The sequence below is a fragment of the Macaca mulatta genome, chromosome 14, assembly GCF_049350105.2.
Source record: "Macaca mulatta isolate MMU2019108-1 chromosome 14, T2T-MMU8v2.0, whole genome shotgun sequence".
Classification (NCBI taxonomy): domain Eukaryota; kingdom Metazoa; phylum Chordata; class Mammalia; order Primates; family Cercopithecidae; genus Macaca; species Macaca mulatta.
In genome coordinates this window covers 14,728,086-14,744,413 of record NC_133419.1, presented here as the reverse complement: position 1 = coordinate 14,744,413, position 16,328 = coordinate 14,728,086, and the positions used below count along the sequence as shown (strand labels likewise).

Genomic DNA, 16,328 nt, shown 5'->3' with positions numbered 1-16,328 from the left:
TAAAAATGGTGTCCTTAATTTCTGAAAAACCGAGTTCCTTCTGGCTTATACATTAGGCCTGGGAAGCAGCAAAGCCTTACAGAAATGGCAAAATCTTACTAAAGATAACTTAGAATGGAACATTCCAAATGAAAAAAAGAAATGCATTGAACTACATTTAAAAATGAGGGCTCTCAGTAAGTCCCTTTTGTCTAAGAACTGTTTTGGCACTATGGGATGTCACCTGTTATGCTCTTTGGCATATTTGTAAGATTTCTGAATGTTAATTCAACAGAAGTTTACAGACACGTTTCAAAATTTTTCCATTTTTTTTTCTTATTTTTGTAATGAAACTGGGACAAATTTCAAAATGGTTATAAATCTGACATATTTGGCCCTAAGGAATTAAAGAAAATCTTTGGCAACTTCTGCTCTGAGGTTTCCAGTCACAACTGTTCTTAGATATTTTCTATTCCAGAAGAAAGAAGACTCCTCAGGCATCTGATGATCAAAATACAAGGAAGAGTTATGATGGTGGCGGTGGTGGACTGTTCTGCTACAGGCATTTGGGAAGCTCACAGAGCTCTGAATATTCACTTTTAATTCATTCCACCATGGAAGAAAGGCATGGGTTTTGGAGCCATTCGTATATGGTTTCAAAATCTGACTCTGGCATTTATCCCTGTAAGAACTTGAGAAGTTTGTTTAGTCTCTCTAAGTTTTGGTGTATTAAAAATGAAGATGATACTAACAATACCTACATCATGAGTGTTACTTGAATGGAGATGTGTAAAGTGAATGTTAAATTCATTTGGTCCTTTAACATTTTCCCTTCACTTCTTGTCAGAGTTTTTTCTTGGAGGGCTCAAGGACTGAAGCATCCCACAAAATGATTCTACTGGATAATTCCGAGCAGCTGCTGGCCCTATTCGAATCTTTAGCAAGGAGCATTCCTGAGTCCCTGAAGGTGAAGGAACAGTGGGAGGTCGGGGTAAGGGAGTAGGGGTGTTGAGGATAAGAAAATAGGCTCATGATTCTGGTCCTTCCTGATTTTGTGCAGAGGGTTGGAGCTGGGAAACAGGATGGGGTTGGGGACAAAGGAGGCATGTTAAGAGCTGCTGCTTCTCCTTGGGAACAGGCAGCTAGGCCCACTCTGCAGGTTTTGTCCCTCATTTGGAGTGGCGGTGGAAAATGGTGGCTATGAACATAGGTTTGGGGCCAGATTCAACAAATATGCATTGCAAGGTTGCCATTTTTTAGTCGGATATCATTGTGTCTGTTTCTTTAGCTTTCTGTGCGTTTACCTTTGGTCTTTTCATTAATAAAATGGGAATAATATCAGCACCTACCTCTTAAAGTTGTTGTGGACACTGAATGAATCCATACAATGTAAGTGCTAAGAACACTACCAAGTGCCCAGCTAGTGCACAGTAGCTCTTTGGCATCACAAGGACACCTACCTGTGAGTTCTGCCTGCTTGCTGGTGACTTCACTTCCATCAGTATGGTCCTGGAGATGCTGCTCATCTCACCATCACTGTCCCTTGGCCTTTGTTTCCAGTAGTGTTCCTTGGCCTTTGTTTTTCTCTTACTCTTCACATCCAGATCCCCATCTCTGAGTATCTCAACCTCTCCTAGTCCTTCCCATCCCTCCTTCAGGTGTACGGCTCTGTGTATCACATCAATCACGGGAACCCCTTCAACATGGAGGTGCTGGTGGACTCCTGGCCTGAGTATCAGATGGTTATTACCCGGCCTCAAAAACAGGTAGGCACACAGACAAGGACTGGTAAAGGCAGGCAGGCCCAAAGGGCCTGAGGAACTGACCAGTTCAGACACAAGGGCTGCTTTTATAGGGTGAAAGAAAATGTGAGTATTTTAAAACACTTCTTCAGTACTTGGCACCTTGCATGAGTGCCACGTGTTCCTACCCTTCCTGTAAAGCATAAGACTCATCTGGGAAATGGGGTGGAGGGGGAAGGGGAGGAAAAAGACAAGGTTGACACTCGCAGATTAAGGGCCCTTTGAGGTGGCAGGAGTCACCTGCAGGGGCTGAAAGAGGCCAATTTACAGGGAAGGTTGGGTGTCTGAGATATCAGAACAGTGACTTAGAAACAAAAACCAAAGCAGAAGTCTACCAGTAAAAATTATCTCTCAGGGCCAGGCATGGTGAATTATACCTATAATTCCATTACTTTGGGAGGCCCAGTCAGGAGGATCACTTGAGGCCAAGAGTTTGAGACCAGCCTGTGCAACATAGTGAGACCTCATCTCTACAAAAAGTAAACAAAATTAGCAGAGCATGGTGGTGAATGCCTATTCTCCTAGCTACTAAGGAGGCTGAGGTGGGAGGATGGATTAAGCCCCAGAAGATCAAGGACACAGTGAGCCAAGATCACACCACTGTACTCCATTCTGGGCAAAAGAGTGAGATCCTGTCTTAAAAAACAAAAAAGTTACTTCTCAGGAAACAGGGAAGGGACTCATAATTACCGTGTGTCAACTATGTGGAAGCACTTCTCTTGATAGTGAATGTCATCATCAGAACTATCTTATGAGGGGAGCATTAAATCTCAAATTTAGAGATAAGGAAACGACACTGTCATTTATAAAGTCGCATAGCTGCTGGATTCCTGATGTTAAAGCATTGCCCAATCTGAATTCAAGTTTAGTGGACTCTGTCACTTTTATTAGCTATATAACCATAGGCCCTTCTCTGAGTTTCATCATTTGTTAACATGGGAAAAATAAGAGGAAGTTCTTCAGAGGATTGCAAAAGGTTTAAATGAGACACTGTACATCAAAGACTTAGTATGTAGCACATAATTGTAAATAGTATCTACCATAATTAGCCATTATTGGCTGAGTATATACAAGGAATAAATGATTAAGCTGAAATAGTAACACAAACCTAGGTGTATTTCTTTCCTAAATACTTCCCTTTTGTGTATGTGTGTTTCATGCACATCTGGTTAGTGAACTGAAAAGCCTCATGGCCAGCCCATCTTCATGTGGATATAGATGCTGAATCCCCAAATAAGCCACTCCAGGTCAAGACTAGTTTGCAAACTGGGTCAGGATTGGGAGGCAGAAAGTGACGAAGTGTTCCTAGCTTGTGGAACAAAGGGGTAAACGGGGTGGGAACCAGGCTGAGCCGAACACCTTCCCTAGGGATGTCCTTTTGATCTCCTGGCTTCCTGCTTAGTTTATTAAATTCCATGGTCCAGTTTCTTCAAAGTGTGAGATGCTAAATAACTGTAGGAGGTCAAACAGTTCTTTTTACTTCAGTGACTTTGTATTTATTATGTGCTTTTTAGCAACATAACTATAGCATCAAACCATAACTTTCATGCATTGCTTTGAAAAAGGCTAGTTTTTACAAAGTGAGTCAATAAACAAAAATATTAAGATACAAAAGTTCCACGGCACACATATATGACCAAAAAAATTTGAAAGAATGAAATATGCTGTGATTTGTTTGGAAATACATTTGGAAATACATTCACCTAGTCTTATTCCATGCAGGAGATGGAATGTAGGAGAATTTATCTAGAAAAAAATTATTTTTTTCTTCATTGGTTTTTAATCATAAGATAATATATGCTGATTATAAAAGTGGAAAAATCCAAATGATTTTGAGAAGTTAATAACCTCTCAGCTCCCTTCCACTCCCGTCCTCCTTTCCTACGCCTTGGGGTAATCAGTTTCCTCTCCCATATTAACACACAAAGGGATACTCACTGATGAATTCTTCTGTCATCACTTTTTAATTTGCCCTGTAACTTATGGACATCCTTTTGCATAAAGCAATACAGCACCAATGTATTTGTTTTAATAACTGGTATTCTATAGAGTCAACACAATGCTATTTAGTCAATCATTCTCCTGCTGTTGGGTTCAAATTGTTCACAGTACTTTGCCACTACAAAGACTGCTTCCATAAATATTCTCGTATTCATGTCTTTACATCCTGGAAACTTTTAAAATACAATTGATTTCCAAAAGGGATGTCGCCAAATTAGAGTTTATTTTATCATAAGTAGGCACTGCCAGATTACCTTTCCAAAGGATTCCACAATTTAATTTCTATTAGCAATGTGTACAAGAATTGTTTCCCCACATTCTCACCAGCACTGAATGTTATCCCTCTTTTAATATATACCACACTGGTGGGTGAAAATGGCAACTTATTGTAGATTTAATTTCCATTTTCCTGACTAGTGAGATTCAACATATTATATTTTCTTTTTTTGTTATTATACTTTAAGTTCAAGGGTATATGTGTACAATGTGCAAGTTTGTTACATATGTATACGTGTGCCATGTTGGTGTGGTGCACCCTTTAACTCGTCATTTACATCAGATATATCTCCTAATGCTATCCCTCCCCACTTTGCCCACCCCACGATATTCCCCGGTGTGTGATGTTCCCCACCCTGTGTCCAGGTGTTCTCATTGTTCAATTCCCACCTATGAGTGAGAACATGAAGTGTTTGGTTTTCTGTCCCTGCCATGGTTTGCTGAGAATGATGGTTTCCAGCTTCATCCATGTCCCTACAAAGGACAAGAACTCATCCTTTTTTATGACTGCATAGTATTCCATTGTGTATATGTGCCACATTTTCTTAATCCAGTCTATCATTGATGGACATTTGGGTTGGTTCCAAGTCTTTGCTATTGTGAATAATGCTGCAATAAACATACGTGTGCATGTGTCTGTATAGCAGCATGATTTGCAATCCTTTGGGTCTACACCCAGTGATGGGATGGCTGGGTCAAATGGGATTTCTAGTTCTAGATCCTTGAGGAATCGCCACACTGTCTTCCACAATGGTTGAACTAGTTTACAGTCCCACCAACAGTGTAAAAGTGTTCCTGTTTCTCCACATCCTTTCCAGCACTTGTTATTTCCTGACCTTTTAATGATTGCCATTCTAACAGGTGTGAGATGGTATCTCATTGTGGTTTTGATTTGCATTTCTCTGACAATTAGTGATGATGAGCATTTTTTCCACGTCTGTTGGCTGCATAAATGTCTTCTTTTGAGAAGTGTCTGTTCATATCCTTTGTGCGATTTTTGATGGGGTTGTTTGATTTTTTCTTGTAAATTTGTTTAAGTTTTTGTAGATTCTGGATATTAGCCCTTTGTCAGATGGGTAGATTGTGAAAAATTTCCTCCCATTCTGTAGGTTGCCTGTTCACTCTGATGGTAGTTTGGTTTCCTGTGCAGAAGCTGTTTACTTTAATTAGTTCCCATTTATCAATTTTGGTTTGTGTTGCCATTGCTTTTGGTGTTTTAGTCATGAAGTCCTTGCCCATGGCTATGTCCTGAATGGTATTGCCCAGGTTTTCTTCTAGGGTTTTTATGGTTTTAGGTCTAACATTTAAGTCTTTAATCCATCTTGAATTAATTTTCGTATAAGGTGTAAGGAAGGGATCCAGTTTCAGCTTTCTACTTATGGCTAGCCAATTTTCCCAGCACCATTTATTAAATAGGGAATCCTTTCCCCATTTCTTGTTTTTGTCAGGTTTGTCAAAGATTAGATAGTTGTAAATGTGCGTTATTATTTCTGAGGGCTCTGTTCTGTTCCATTGGTCTGTATCTCTGTTTTGGTACCAGCACCATGCTGTTTTGGTTATTGTAGCCTTGTCGTATAGTTTGAAGTCAGGTAGCATGATGCCTCCAGTATTGTTCTTTTGGCTTAGGATTGTCTTGGCAATGCGGGCTCTTTTTGTTTCCATATGAACTTTAAAGTAGTTTTTTTTCCAATTCTGTGAAGAAAGTTATTGGTAGCTTAATGGGGATGGCATTGAATCTATAAATTACCTTGGGCAGTGTGGCCATTTTCACGATATTGATTCTTCCTATCCATGAGCATGGAATGTTCTTCCATTTGTTTGTGTCCTCTTTTACTTCATTGAGCAGTGGTTTATAATTCTCCTTGAAGAGGTCCTTCACATCCCTTGTAAGTTGGATTACTAGGTATTTTCTTCTCTTTGAAGCAATTGTGAATGGGAGTTCACTCATGATTTGACTCTCTGTTTGTCTGTTATTGGCGTATAGGAATGCTTGTGATTTTTGCACATTGATTTTGTATCCTGAGATTTGCTGAAGTTGCTTATCAGCTTGAGGAGATTTGGGACTGAGACAATGGGGTTTCTAAATATACAATCATGTCATCTGCAAACAGGGACAATTTGACTTCCTCTTTTCCTAATTGAATACCGTTTATTTCTTTCTCCTAACACTGTGTTGAACAGGAGTGGTGAGAGAGGGTGTCCCTATCTTGTGCCAGTTTTCAAAGGAATGCTTCCAGTTTTTGCCTATTCAGTATGATATTGGCTGTGGGTTTGTCGTAAACAGCTCTTATCATTTTGAGACATGTCCCATCAATACCGAATTTATTGAGAGTTTTTAGCATGAAGGGCTGTTGAATTTTGTGGAAGGCCTTTTCTGCCTCTATTGAGATAATCATGTGATTTTTGTCTTTGGTTCTGTTTAGATGATGGATTATGTTTATTGATTTGCATATGTTGAACCAGCCTTGTTTCCCAGGGATGAAGCCAATTTGTTCGTGATGGATAAGCTTTTTGATGTGCTGCTGGATTTGGTGTGCCAGTATTTTATTTAGGATGTTTGCATCAATGTTCATCAGGGATATTGGTCTAAAATTCTCTTTTTTTGTTGTGCCTCTGCCAGGCTTGGTATCAGGATGATGCTGGCCTCGTAAAATGAGTTAGGAAGGATTTCCTCTTTTTCTATTGACTGGAATAGTTTCAGAAGGAATGGTACCAGCTCCTGTTTGTACCTCTGATAGAATTTGGGTGTTAATTCATCTGGTTCTGGACTTTTCTTTGGTTGGTAAGCTACTAATTATTGCCTCAATTTCAGAGCCTGTTATTCGTCTATTCAGAGATTCAACTTCTTCCTGGTTTAGTCTTGGGAGGGTGTGTGTGTCCAGGAATTTATTCATTTCTTCTAGATTTTCTAAATTATTTGTGTAGAGGTGTTTATAGTATTCTCTGATGGTAGTTTGTACTTCTGTGGGATTGGTGGTGATACCCCCTTTATAATTTTTTTTTTTTTTTTTTTGAGACAGAGACTCGCTCTGTCGCCCAGGCTGGAGACTACAAAGTCTCTTTGTAGGTTTCTGAGGACTTGTTTTGTGAATCTGGGTGCTCCTCTATTGGGTACATATATATTTAGGATAGTTAGCTCTTCTTATTGAATTGAGCCCTTTACCATTATGTAATGGCCTTCTTTTTCTCTTTTGATCTTTGTTGGATTAAAGTCTGTTTTATCAGAGACTGGAATTGCAACCCCTGCTTTTTTCGTTTTCCATTTGCTTGGCAGATCTTCCTCCATGCCTTTATTTTGAGCCTTTATGTGTCTCTGCACGTGAGATGGGTCTCCTAAATACAGCACTCTGATGGGACTTGACTCTATCCAATTTGCCAGTCTGTGTCTTTAAATTGGGGCATTTAGAACCATTTACATTTAAGGTTAATATTGTTATGTGTGAATTTGATCCTGTCATTATGATGTTAGCAGGTTGTTTTGCTTGTTAGTTGTTGCAGTTTCTTCCTAGCATCGATGGTCTTTACAATTTGGCATGTTTTGGCAGTGGGTGGTACTGGTTGTTCCTTTCCATGTTTACTGCTTCCTTCAGGAGTTCTTGTAAGGCAGGCCTGGTGGTGACAAAATCTCTCAGCATTTGCTTGTCTGTAAAGGATTTTATTTATCCTTCACTTATGAAACTTAGTTTGGCTGGATATGAAATTCTGGGTTGAAAATATTTTTCTTTCAGAATGTTGAATATTGGCCCCTACTCTCTTCCGGCTTGTAGAGTTTCTGCCAAGAGATCCTCTGTTAGTCTGATGGGCTTCCCTTTGTGGGTAACCCAACCTTTCTCTCTGGCTGCCCTTAACGTTTTTTCCTTCAATTCAACTTTGGTAAATCTGACAATTATGTGTCTTGGAGTTGCTCTTGTCGAGGAGTATATTTGTGGCATCCTCTGTATTTCCTGAATTTGAATATTGGCATGCCTTGCTATGTTGTGGAAGTTCTCCTGGATAATATCCTGAAGAGTGTTTTCCAAACTGGCTCCTTTCTCCCTGTCAGTTTCAGGTACACCAACCTGATGTAGATTTTGTCCTTTCACATAGTCCCATATTTCTTGGAAGCTTTGTTTGTTTCTTTGTGTCCTTTTTTCTCTCAACTTCTCTTCTCACTTTATTTCATTCATTTGACCTTCAATCACTGATACCCTTTCTTTCACTTGATGAAATCGCTACTGAAGCTTGTGCATGCATCATGTAGTTCTTGCGCCATGGTTTTCAGCTCCATCAGGTCATTTAAGGTCTTCTCTTTGCTAGCCATTGGTCTAATCTTTTTCCAAGGTTTTAACTTCTTTGTGATAGGTTCGAACATCCTCCTTTAGCTCGGAGAAGTTGGTTATTACCAATCGTCTGAAGCCTTCTTCTCTCAACTTGTCAAAGTCATTCTCCATCCAGCTTTGTTCCATTACTAGTGAGGAGCTGCAATTCTCTGGAGGAGAAGAGGTGCTCTGAGTTTTAGAATTTTCAGCTTTTCTGCTCTGGTTTCTCCCCATCTTTGTGGTTTTATCTGCCTTTGGTCTTTGATGATGATGACTTACAGATGGGGTTTTGGTGTGGATGTTCTTTCTGTTTGTTAGTTTTCCTTCTTACAGGACCCTCAGCTGCAGGTCTGTTGGAGTTTGTTGGAGGTCCACTCCAGACACTGTTTGCCTGGGTATCACCAGCAGAGGCTGCAGAACAGCAAATATTGCAGAATGGCAAATGTTGTTGCTGCTTGATCCTTCCTCTGGAAGCTTCATCACAGAGGGGCACCCAGATATATGAGGTGTCAGTCGGCCCCTACTGGGAGGTGTCTCCCAGTTAGGCTACCTGGGAGTCAAGGACCCACTTGAGGAGGCAGTCTGTCCATTCTCAGATCTCCAGTTCTCTGCTTCGAGAACCACTACTCTCTTCAAAGCTGTCAGACAGGGACATTTAAGTCTGCAGAAGTTTCTGCTGTCTTTTCTTCAGCTATGCCCTGCCCCCAGAATTGGAGTCTACAGAGGCAGGCAGGCCTCCTTGAGCTGCGGTGGGCTCCACCCAGTTCAAACTTCCCGACCGCTTTGTTTACCTCCTCAAGCCTCAGCAATGGCAGACGCCCCTCCCCTAGCCTTGCTGCCACCTTGCAGTTCAATCTCAGACTGCTGTGCTAGCAGTGAGCAAGGCTCGTGGGCATGGGACCCTTCGAGCCAGGCATGGGATAAAATCTCCTGGTGTGCCATTTGCTAAGACCATTGGAAAAGCGCGGTATTAGGGTGGGAGTGTCCCAATTTTCCAGGTACTGTCTGTCACGGCTTCCCCTGGCCAGGAAAGGGAATTCCCCAATCTCTTGCACTTCCTGGGTGAGGCAATGCCCCTCCCTGCTCTGTGGGCTGCACCCATTGTCTGACAAGCCCCAGTGATATGAGCCCCGTACCTCAGTTGGAAATGCAGAAATCAGCCATCTTCTGCATCACTCATGCTGGGAGCTGTAGACTGGAGCTGTTCCTATTCGGCCATCTTGGAACCTCCTTCTCAACATATTATATTTTCATATATTTATCAGTCATTTGGGGTTTACTTCTGAACTGTTTATATTGTTTGACCATGTTTACACACAGTTTTGTGTCACTCTTAAAATTCTGTGTTTTGGATACCAGGGATACTAACACAAGGTGTATGCTACAAGTTTGTTGCCCAATTTAGAATTATTGTCTATTTTATCGATGGAGATTTTGATATGAAGAAATTTTTAATTTTCATGTAATCAAATATATTTTTCACTATGACTTCTGAGGTTTGATTTATTTTATTAATAATTAGGAAGATTTTTCCCGACTCCAAGATCATACAAGTGTTTTCTTATTTTGTCTTACAGGAAGTTAATTTTTACTTTTGATATTTTGATCTTCATTCTATTTGGAATATATTTTTGAATAGCATGAATTAACATTCTTTTATATTTGTCTTCCTTATGGCTTGCAAATTATGTTAGTACTATTTATTAAATAAGTCATTCCATTACTAAAACATAAATGTCTATTTTGTCATATAACATGTCTATATATTTTTGTATCTATTTCTGTGTTTGATTCTAGTCTTTTCTCATGCTGTTTCATTGTTTTTGTGGTAAATTTTAATATCTAATCAAACAAATCACCCCTCACTAATCTTTTTCTTACTTTCTTATTTCTTATAAACTTAAGAGCTATATGAACATAAACTGATTTTTCCAGTTCCCCACCACCTATGCCAACTAACTATTGCAATTGTGATTGGCATTGGAGGAGTTTTTTAGGCAATTGTGGAGGGATTAATATTTTTTGTGATAAATCTTTTCATCTAGATATATGGTCTCTTTCTCACTTTTTTCAGCTTCTGTTCTATGTCATCTAGTAAAATGTAAGTGTTTTCCTGTGGTCAACTACCTGATTTTCCATTAAGATTATCCTTCAGTATTTTATACTATCTGTTAAGACTATTGAATTATTTTTCCTTTTCTATTTTAGAGCATTATTATTTTGTTATTGATTTTTATTTGCATTCTTGATTTCCAAATATGTCACACTATTCTTTAATCTCCTGTTTGTTTGTGTAGGGTGTTATTTGATTTTGTTTTATGTCAAAGTCTCTTGGATTTTCTAAATGCATAATACTATAATCTACAAACAAGGTAATTTGCTCCTTCATTGCCAATATTTGTATGGGTTTTTAGATTCTTGCCTTATTGCATAATGTACAATTTAAGAAAACAATACCAACTAACAATAATAATAGTTCTCTCCTTGTCTCATTCCTGATTTTAATGAAATAGGTGTAACAACTTACATTTGGAATTACATTTGATTCTGCCTTTACAGGTTTAGAGCATTTTCCTGTTCTTCCTACTTTCATCGAACATATATTTAGAATGGAGGGTACATTTTATGTTCTTTCATTTTTGTCTTTTCTTTTTGGCAATTTATATAGTCATGTAATTTTTCCTCCTTTAATTTATTACACTGAAAGATCTTCCAGTCAAAGCCATACTGGCCTTTCTAAAACAAACTGTTCATGTTCATATTCTTTTGATATAGTACTGAATATTTTATTAGTAAACAAACAGGGGATTAAAAAATAGTGTGATATATTTGGAAATCAAGAATGCAAATAAAAATCAATAACAAAATAATAATACTCTAAAATAGAATTTTTGCATCTGTATTCATAAGGAAATATGGACAATAGCTCTCTTTTTGTTATTTCTTTACCAGATTTGGCATTAGGATCTTTTCATCTGTTACCAAAATCTACTATTAAAATTATGTGTTTGTTTTTCACTTATGTAGAATTTAAACGTAAAATAATCTGATTTTGGCTACTTTTTATTTTTTAATTTCATCTTCCCTTTCCGATATAGGGGGTACACGTGCAGATTTGTTACATGGGAATATTGCGAATATTGGGTCTTGGAGTACAAAGAGATACCATCATGCTGGTAGTGAGCATAGTACCCAACAGGAAGTTTTCTAACCCAGCACCTTTCCTTCCACCTTCTAGTGGTCCACAGTGTCTACTATTATTCCCACATGTGTGTCCATGTGTGCTCAATACTTAGCTCCCAGTTATAGGTGAGAAAATGTGATATTTGGTTTTCTGTTCCAGCATTAATTTTCTTAGGATTATTGTACTGTGGAAAATAGTCTGGAAATTTCTTAGAGAACTTAAAACAAAGTTACCATTTGACCCAGCAATTCCATTACTAGGTAAACACCAAAAAGAAAATGAATCATTCCACCAAAATGACACATGCATTTGCATGTTCATTGCTGCGCTGTTCACAATAGCAAAGACATGGAATCAACCCAGGTGCCCATCAATGGTAGATTGGATAAAGAAAACTGGCACATATATTCCTATGGAATATTACACAGCGATAAAAGAGAAAAAAAAACATGTCCTTTGTAGCAACATGGATGGAGCTGCAGGCCATAATCCTTATCCACTTTTTAAATGGTAGATGTTTAATATAATTTCTGATTTTCCTATTAGTTTGTTGAGGTTTTCTATTTTTTTTGAAGGTCATTTTGATAGTTTATCTTTGAGGGATAACATCCATTTTTTTATATCAGTAAATATGTTGTCCTGGAGTAGCATATAATCTTCTATTATAATTCTTTTGTTCTTTTCTCTGTTTCTGTTCTCATGTCTCATACTCTATTCTTTTTTTTTTTTTTCGCTTTTTTCTCTCTCGTATCTCCTTTATAAGCCTTACAAGAAATTTATCTCTCTCATCTTCTATCTCTCTTTTTGCCATTTAAAAAAGAAACTTTTGGCTTTATATATCCTTTGAACTATGACTTGTTCTCCATTTCATTATATATAGCTTTCATTTTTATAAATTGTTCCACTTGTTTTTTTCTAGTTCACTTTGATATTCTTTTTATAATGCCTTGAATATTTACTGGGCTGTTTTTGGTCATTCTTTTAAAATTGGGTCTTTTAAAACATCTACTCTTTTAAATTTGCTAGGTTTTAGTTTTGGCCATATTCAGGAACTTACATTTATAAAAGCATTCTCAAATTCTTGAAGGTTTCTAAAATTAGTTACACTATTTTCTCTTTTACTCTTTAACTATACCATTTCCAACATAATATTAATATACTCACCGCTAAAACTCTCACATTTATTGTTTATATCTCCAGTGAGAAACAGATACTCATCTTCACATCAAGTTTGTGGCTTGCCAGAAAGGGATTACAAGTCTCTTTCTTTCAAACCCAAGAGTCTAACACCATATAAATTACCCAGAGTGCTAACAAAAATTCAGTTACTTCACTCTACTTTGTGGGCTTCTGGCTGTAAAGCCAGTGTCACTCTTCGAATAGGCTGATATCGTGTAGCCTTGGGGAAAGGCAATGTCTCCTTAATGCTTACATTCACTAAAATATCTTGCCCAAGCCCTGGACACTGTAGATTCTAGGACACTATAGATTCTAGGTGTCCAGTGAAACAGTAGGCACTAGAACTTAGAGAAATCATGGTTACATTTATTCTGATCCAAGTTTAAGGACTTAATCCTAGCAACAAAGACTCACTACAACCCAGAATGTGTCTCACAGGAGGTTATATATATATAACAGAAGGATGGATACATGTGGCCCAGGAGGTGACAGAAGCAGGGAGAGAAGCAATTGTTGCAATCTTCTGAATTTGCTGGGTACTTGGTGATGCTATATGTAAAATAAGTTAAGGGTGCAGTTGAGTGGGTAGAGAGAAAGGTGAGGCATCTTAAGGCCTGATGGAGGGTGACTGATTTCATCCTGTCTTTGTTCTGTATCTAATAAACAGGTTTATAACTATTACCTCTCAGTGTTAAGTATTTAACAAACTCCAGTTACACAGGTAAGAGGTCAGCAGTAGCTTATAGGTCTAGGTTTTATTATCCGTGTGCCCAACTGCAGCCATCATGGGCCAGTGTCAAAATTTTCTTTTGAATTTTCATTTTTCTGATAATTGCAATCAGTGAGAGGTGAAGAAATAGTTCAAGGGAATGATCTGACCTTTCACCATCCTATACAGGAGATGACTGATGACATGGATTCATACACAAATGTATATCGTATATTCTCCAAAGACCCTCAAAAATCACAAGAAGTTTTGAAAAATTGTGAGATCATCAACTGGAAACAGAGACTCCAAATCCAAGGTAACAAGTCTGAAGAAATGGGCAACCAGCAGTGCTTCTCAAATTGTGTCTTCAACTAATACCATTAGTATCACCTGAGAGCTCATTAGAACTGTAAATTCATAGAAACTCTGGGAGCTGGGAGAGGTAGAGCAATCTGTGGTGTGACAAGGACTCCATCTGATTGTGGTGTAAACTCAAGTCTGAGAACGACTAAGCACTGAGCTATTAATCAGGTGGGAGCAGTGTAAGTAGAGAACTCCATATCTGACAAGATTGTTTTCTTGCCTTTCTTCCCAGGTCTTCAAGAAAGTTTAGGTGAGGGGATAAGAGCAGCTGCATTTTCAAAGTCAGTGAAGGTAGAGCATTCGACAGCAGTCCTCTTGGTTACGGAAGATATTCTGAAGCTCAATGCCTCCAATAAAAGCAAGTTTGGAAGCTGGGCTGAGACAGGCCACCCAGATGATGACTTTGAAAGGTACAAAAACATATGCTAATCATTTATAATTGCTAGTCCTTGTACATTTTTCTAATTCACATACATCAGTTTTGGAATGAAGAGAGGATGAATTCATTCCTAGGGATGAATAAAGGTTGTCAAAGGTCAAAATATGCAACTTTGCACTGGTGGGTCTTTAAAGAAAAAGAGGGCCTGGGATCCCAAGATTGGGATGGCACCAAGAAATTACAGGAGTGGGGTCAAAGCTTTTGTCTTTCTTTATGTTTTCTACAGGGAAACTCCCAACTTTAAGTATGGCCAACTGGATGTATCTTATTCTGGGCTGGTAAATGACAACTGGAAGCTAGGGAAGAATGAGAGGAGCCTGCGCTACATCGAGCGCTGCATAGGAGCCCTGCCAGCAGCCTGTATGCTGGGACCAGAGGGGCCCCCAGTCGCATGGATAACCATGGACCCTTCTTGTGAAGTAGGAATGGCCTACAGTGTGGAAAAATACCGAAAGACAGGCAAAATGGCACAGGTGATGGTGCGATACAAGAAGTATCTGCTTCAGAAGAATATTCCATTTTACATCTCTGTGCTGGAAGAAAATGAACGCTCCCGCAGCTCTGTGAAGGCGGCAGGTTTCTTTGAGGCCTCCTGTGAGTGGCACCAATGGACCTGCTACCCACAGAATCTAGTTCCATTTTAGACAATGAAGCTGCTTAGCAATTTGGGCAAGCCATCTCTTAATATTAAAGCAGACACCACAGAATAGCTTTCTTCACTTACAAATGTCGATTGGACATTTGTGATACGGCAGGAACTCTTTCTCACGTGGAGACTTGATGTTAAAAGACACAGCCATGCTCTTGAGGAGCTTACAATCCAGGCTGGAGGCAGGGGAGGGTATAGTCTTTAATATGCTTAAGTGTTGTAGGGAAGGACCGAGTTACCAGTAAACATGTAACTAGAAAGCCAGGCTCAGTTCTTACCTCTGGGAATCAGAACTCTTTATGAAACTTGGTTGATAGAATCTACTATCTGGAAGATAAATAAAGAACTTTAATAAAATTGTCAACAGAATATACCTAATTTATATTGATACTTTATTAGAAATAAATACCACTGCTATGTATGGATTTATGACGCAATGACGACACTGAAGAATGGAATCCATCTCTTAGTTTAGTGACTAGCAAGGTATCAAAGGTGAAGCCTCAGACAAATGGGCTTCCTAGGCTACCTTTCATCATTGTTATGCAGAATAGGATCTCCAGAGAATCAAGTGGGCTGGCCTTGAGGCCTCTGCTATGGAAATGATATTTGTTTTGCCTCCTTTCTCCTGTTTCTCATTTCCTCGTCATTAGTGAAGCATGGCACAGGACAAGGTGTTGCCTGTGAGTCCAGTTATAAGTTCAGCTTTTAGTGTTTGCAGCACTAATATCTTAAGGGGTCATGAGCATTCTGGGGAGAAGTGACCACTAAAGTGAAGACTGAAGAGTGAGTAAGAGTGAGCCAGATAAAAAAATCAGAAAAATCCAGATGATGGAAAGGATACATGCCATGCACTATCATAATAACTTTCTAATTGAACACTTATATTATAATGTCTGAATCCCTGATCTAAAAAAAAAAAAAAAAAATGCACTTCATGAAAAAACCATGGCCTCATTTGGCTCTGCTCTCGCACCCTGACATTGGAACTTGGATTACTGTGAATATTGCAGCTATAGCAAAAAGAAAAAAAAATGGCATTTTTATTCTTTCTGATAGTCTAGAATTTAAAAAAATAAAGAAATTTTAATACAATTGGCTTTTGGAGTAAAGTCTACCAGTATTAACCAACAACTATCCTCATATCTCCATAAAAAATAAATGTCCACAAAATTGAATGTTTATACTTGATGCGATTTAAAAGTGTGTAATTCCAGCACCTAAAGAATTCTGTAGGTCATGGAGCTTTTGGAAAACTCCAATTCATCTTGGAAGGCTGTGGTAGATATGTTACAGCTTAGTATGAATAAATCCAATCAGATTTCTAAACTTCTAAGAGCTGACTGATTTGTTACATTGACTGAAATGAAAGTATGGTCTGAGAAAGAGAGGAAACATGTCATTTGGGATTTCTAAGGGTGGAAAATTCTGACAAAAAAAAATAAACTC

General features: G+C 38.6%; 1 protein-coding gene across 5 annotated transcripts in view; it reads left to right on the top strand.

Annotated features, from left to right (window-relative positions):
• Nucleotides 1-15,252, top strand: part of LOC701437 (glycine N-acyltransferase-like protein 1) — a 48,558-nt gene extending 33,306 nt beyond the window's left edge. For 4 of the 5 annotated variants that reach the window (XM_015114138.3, XM_015114135.3, XM_015114136.3 and 1 more), the window contains exons 3-7: nucleotides 827-946; nucleotides 1,638-1,745; nucleotides 13,618-13,744; nucleotides 14,024-14,201; nucleotides 14,457-15,252. In XM_015114138.3, coding sequence (XP_014969624.3) covers nucleotides 869-946; nucleotides 1,638-1,745; nucleotides 13,618-13,744; nucleotides 14,024-14,201; nucleotides 14,457-14,874 — 909 coding nt within the window. In that variant the 5' untranslated portion in view covers nucleotides 827-868 and the 3' untranslated portion in view covers nucleotides 14,875-15,252. Of the gene's footprint in view, nucleotides 1-826; nucleotides 947-1,635; nucleotides 1,746-13,617; nucleotides 13,745-14,023; nucleotides 14,202-14,456 lie in introns of all 5 variants that reach the window. The other variant, XM_028833404.2, reaches the window with a different exon arrangement.
• The last annotated feature ends 1,076 nt before the right edge of the window (nucleotides 15,253-16,328 follow it).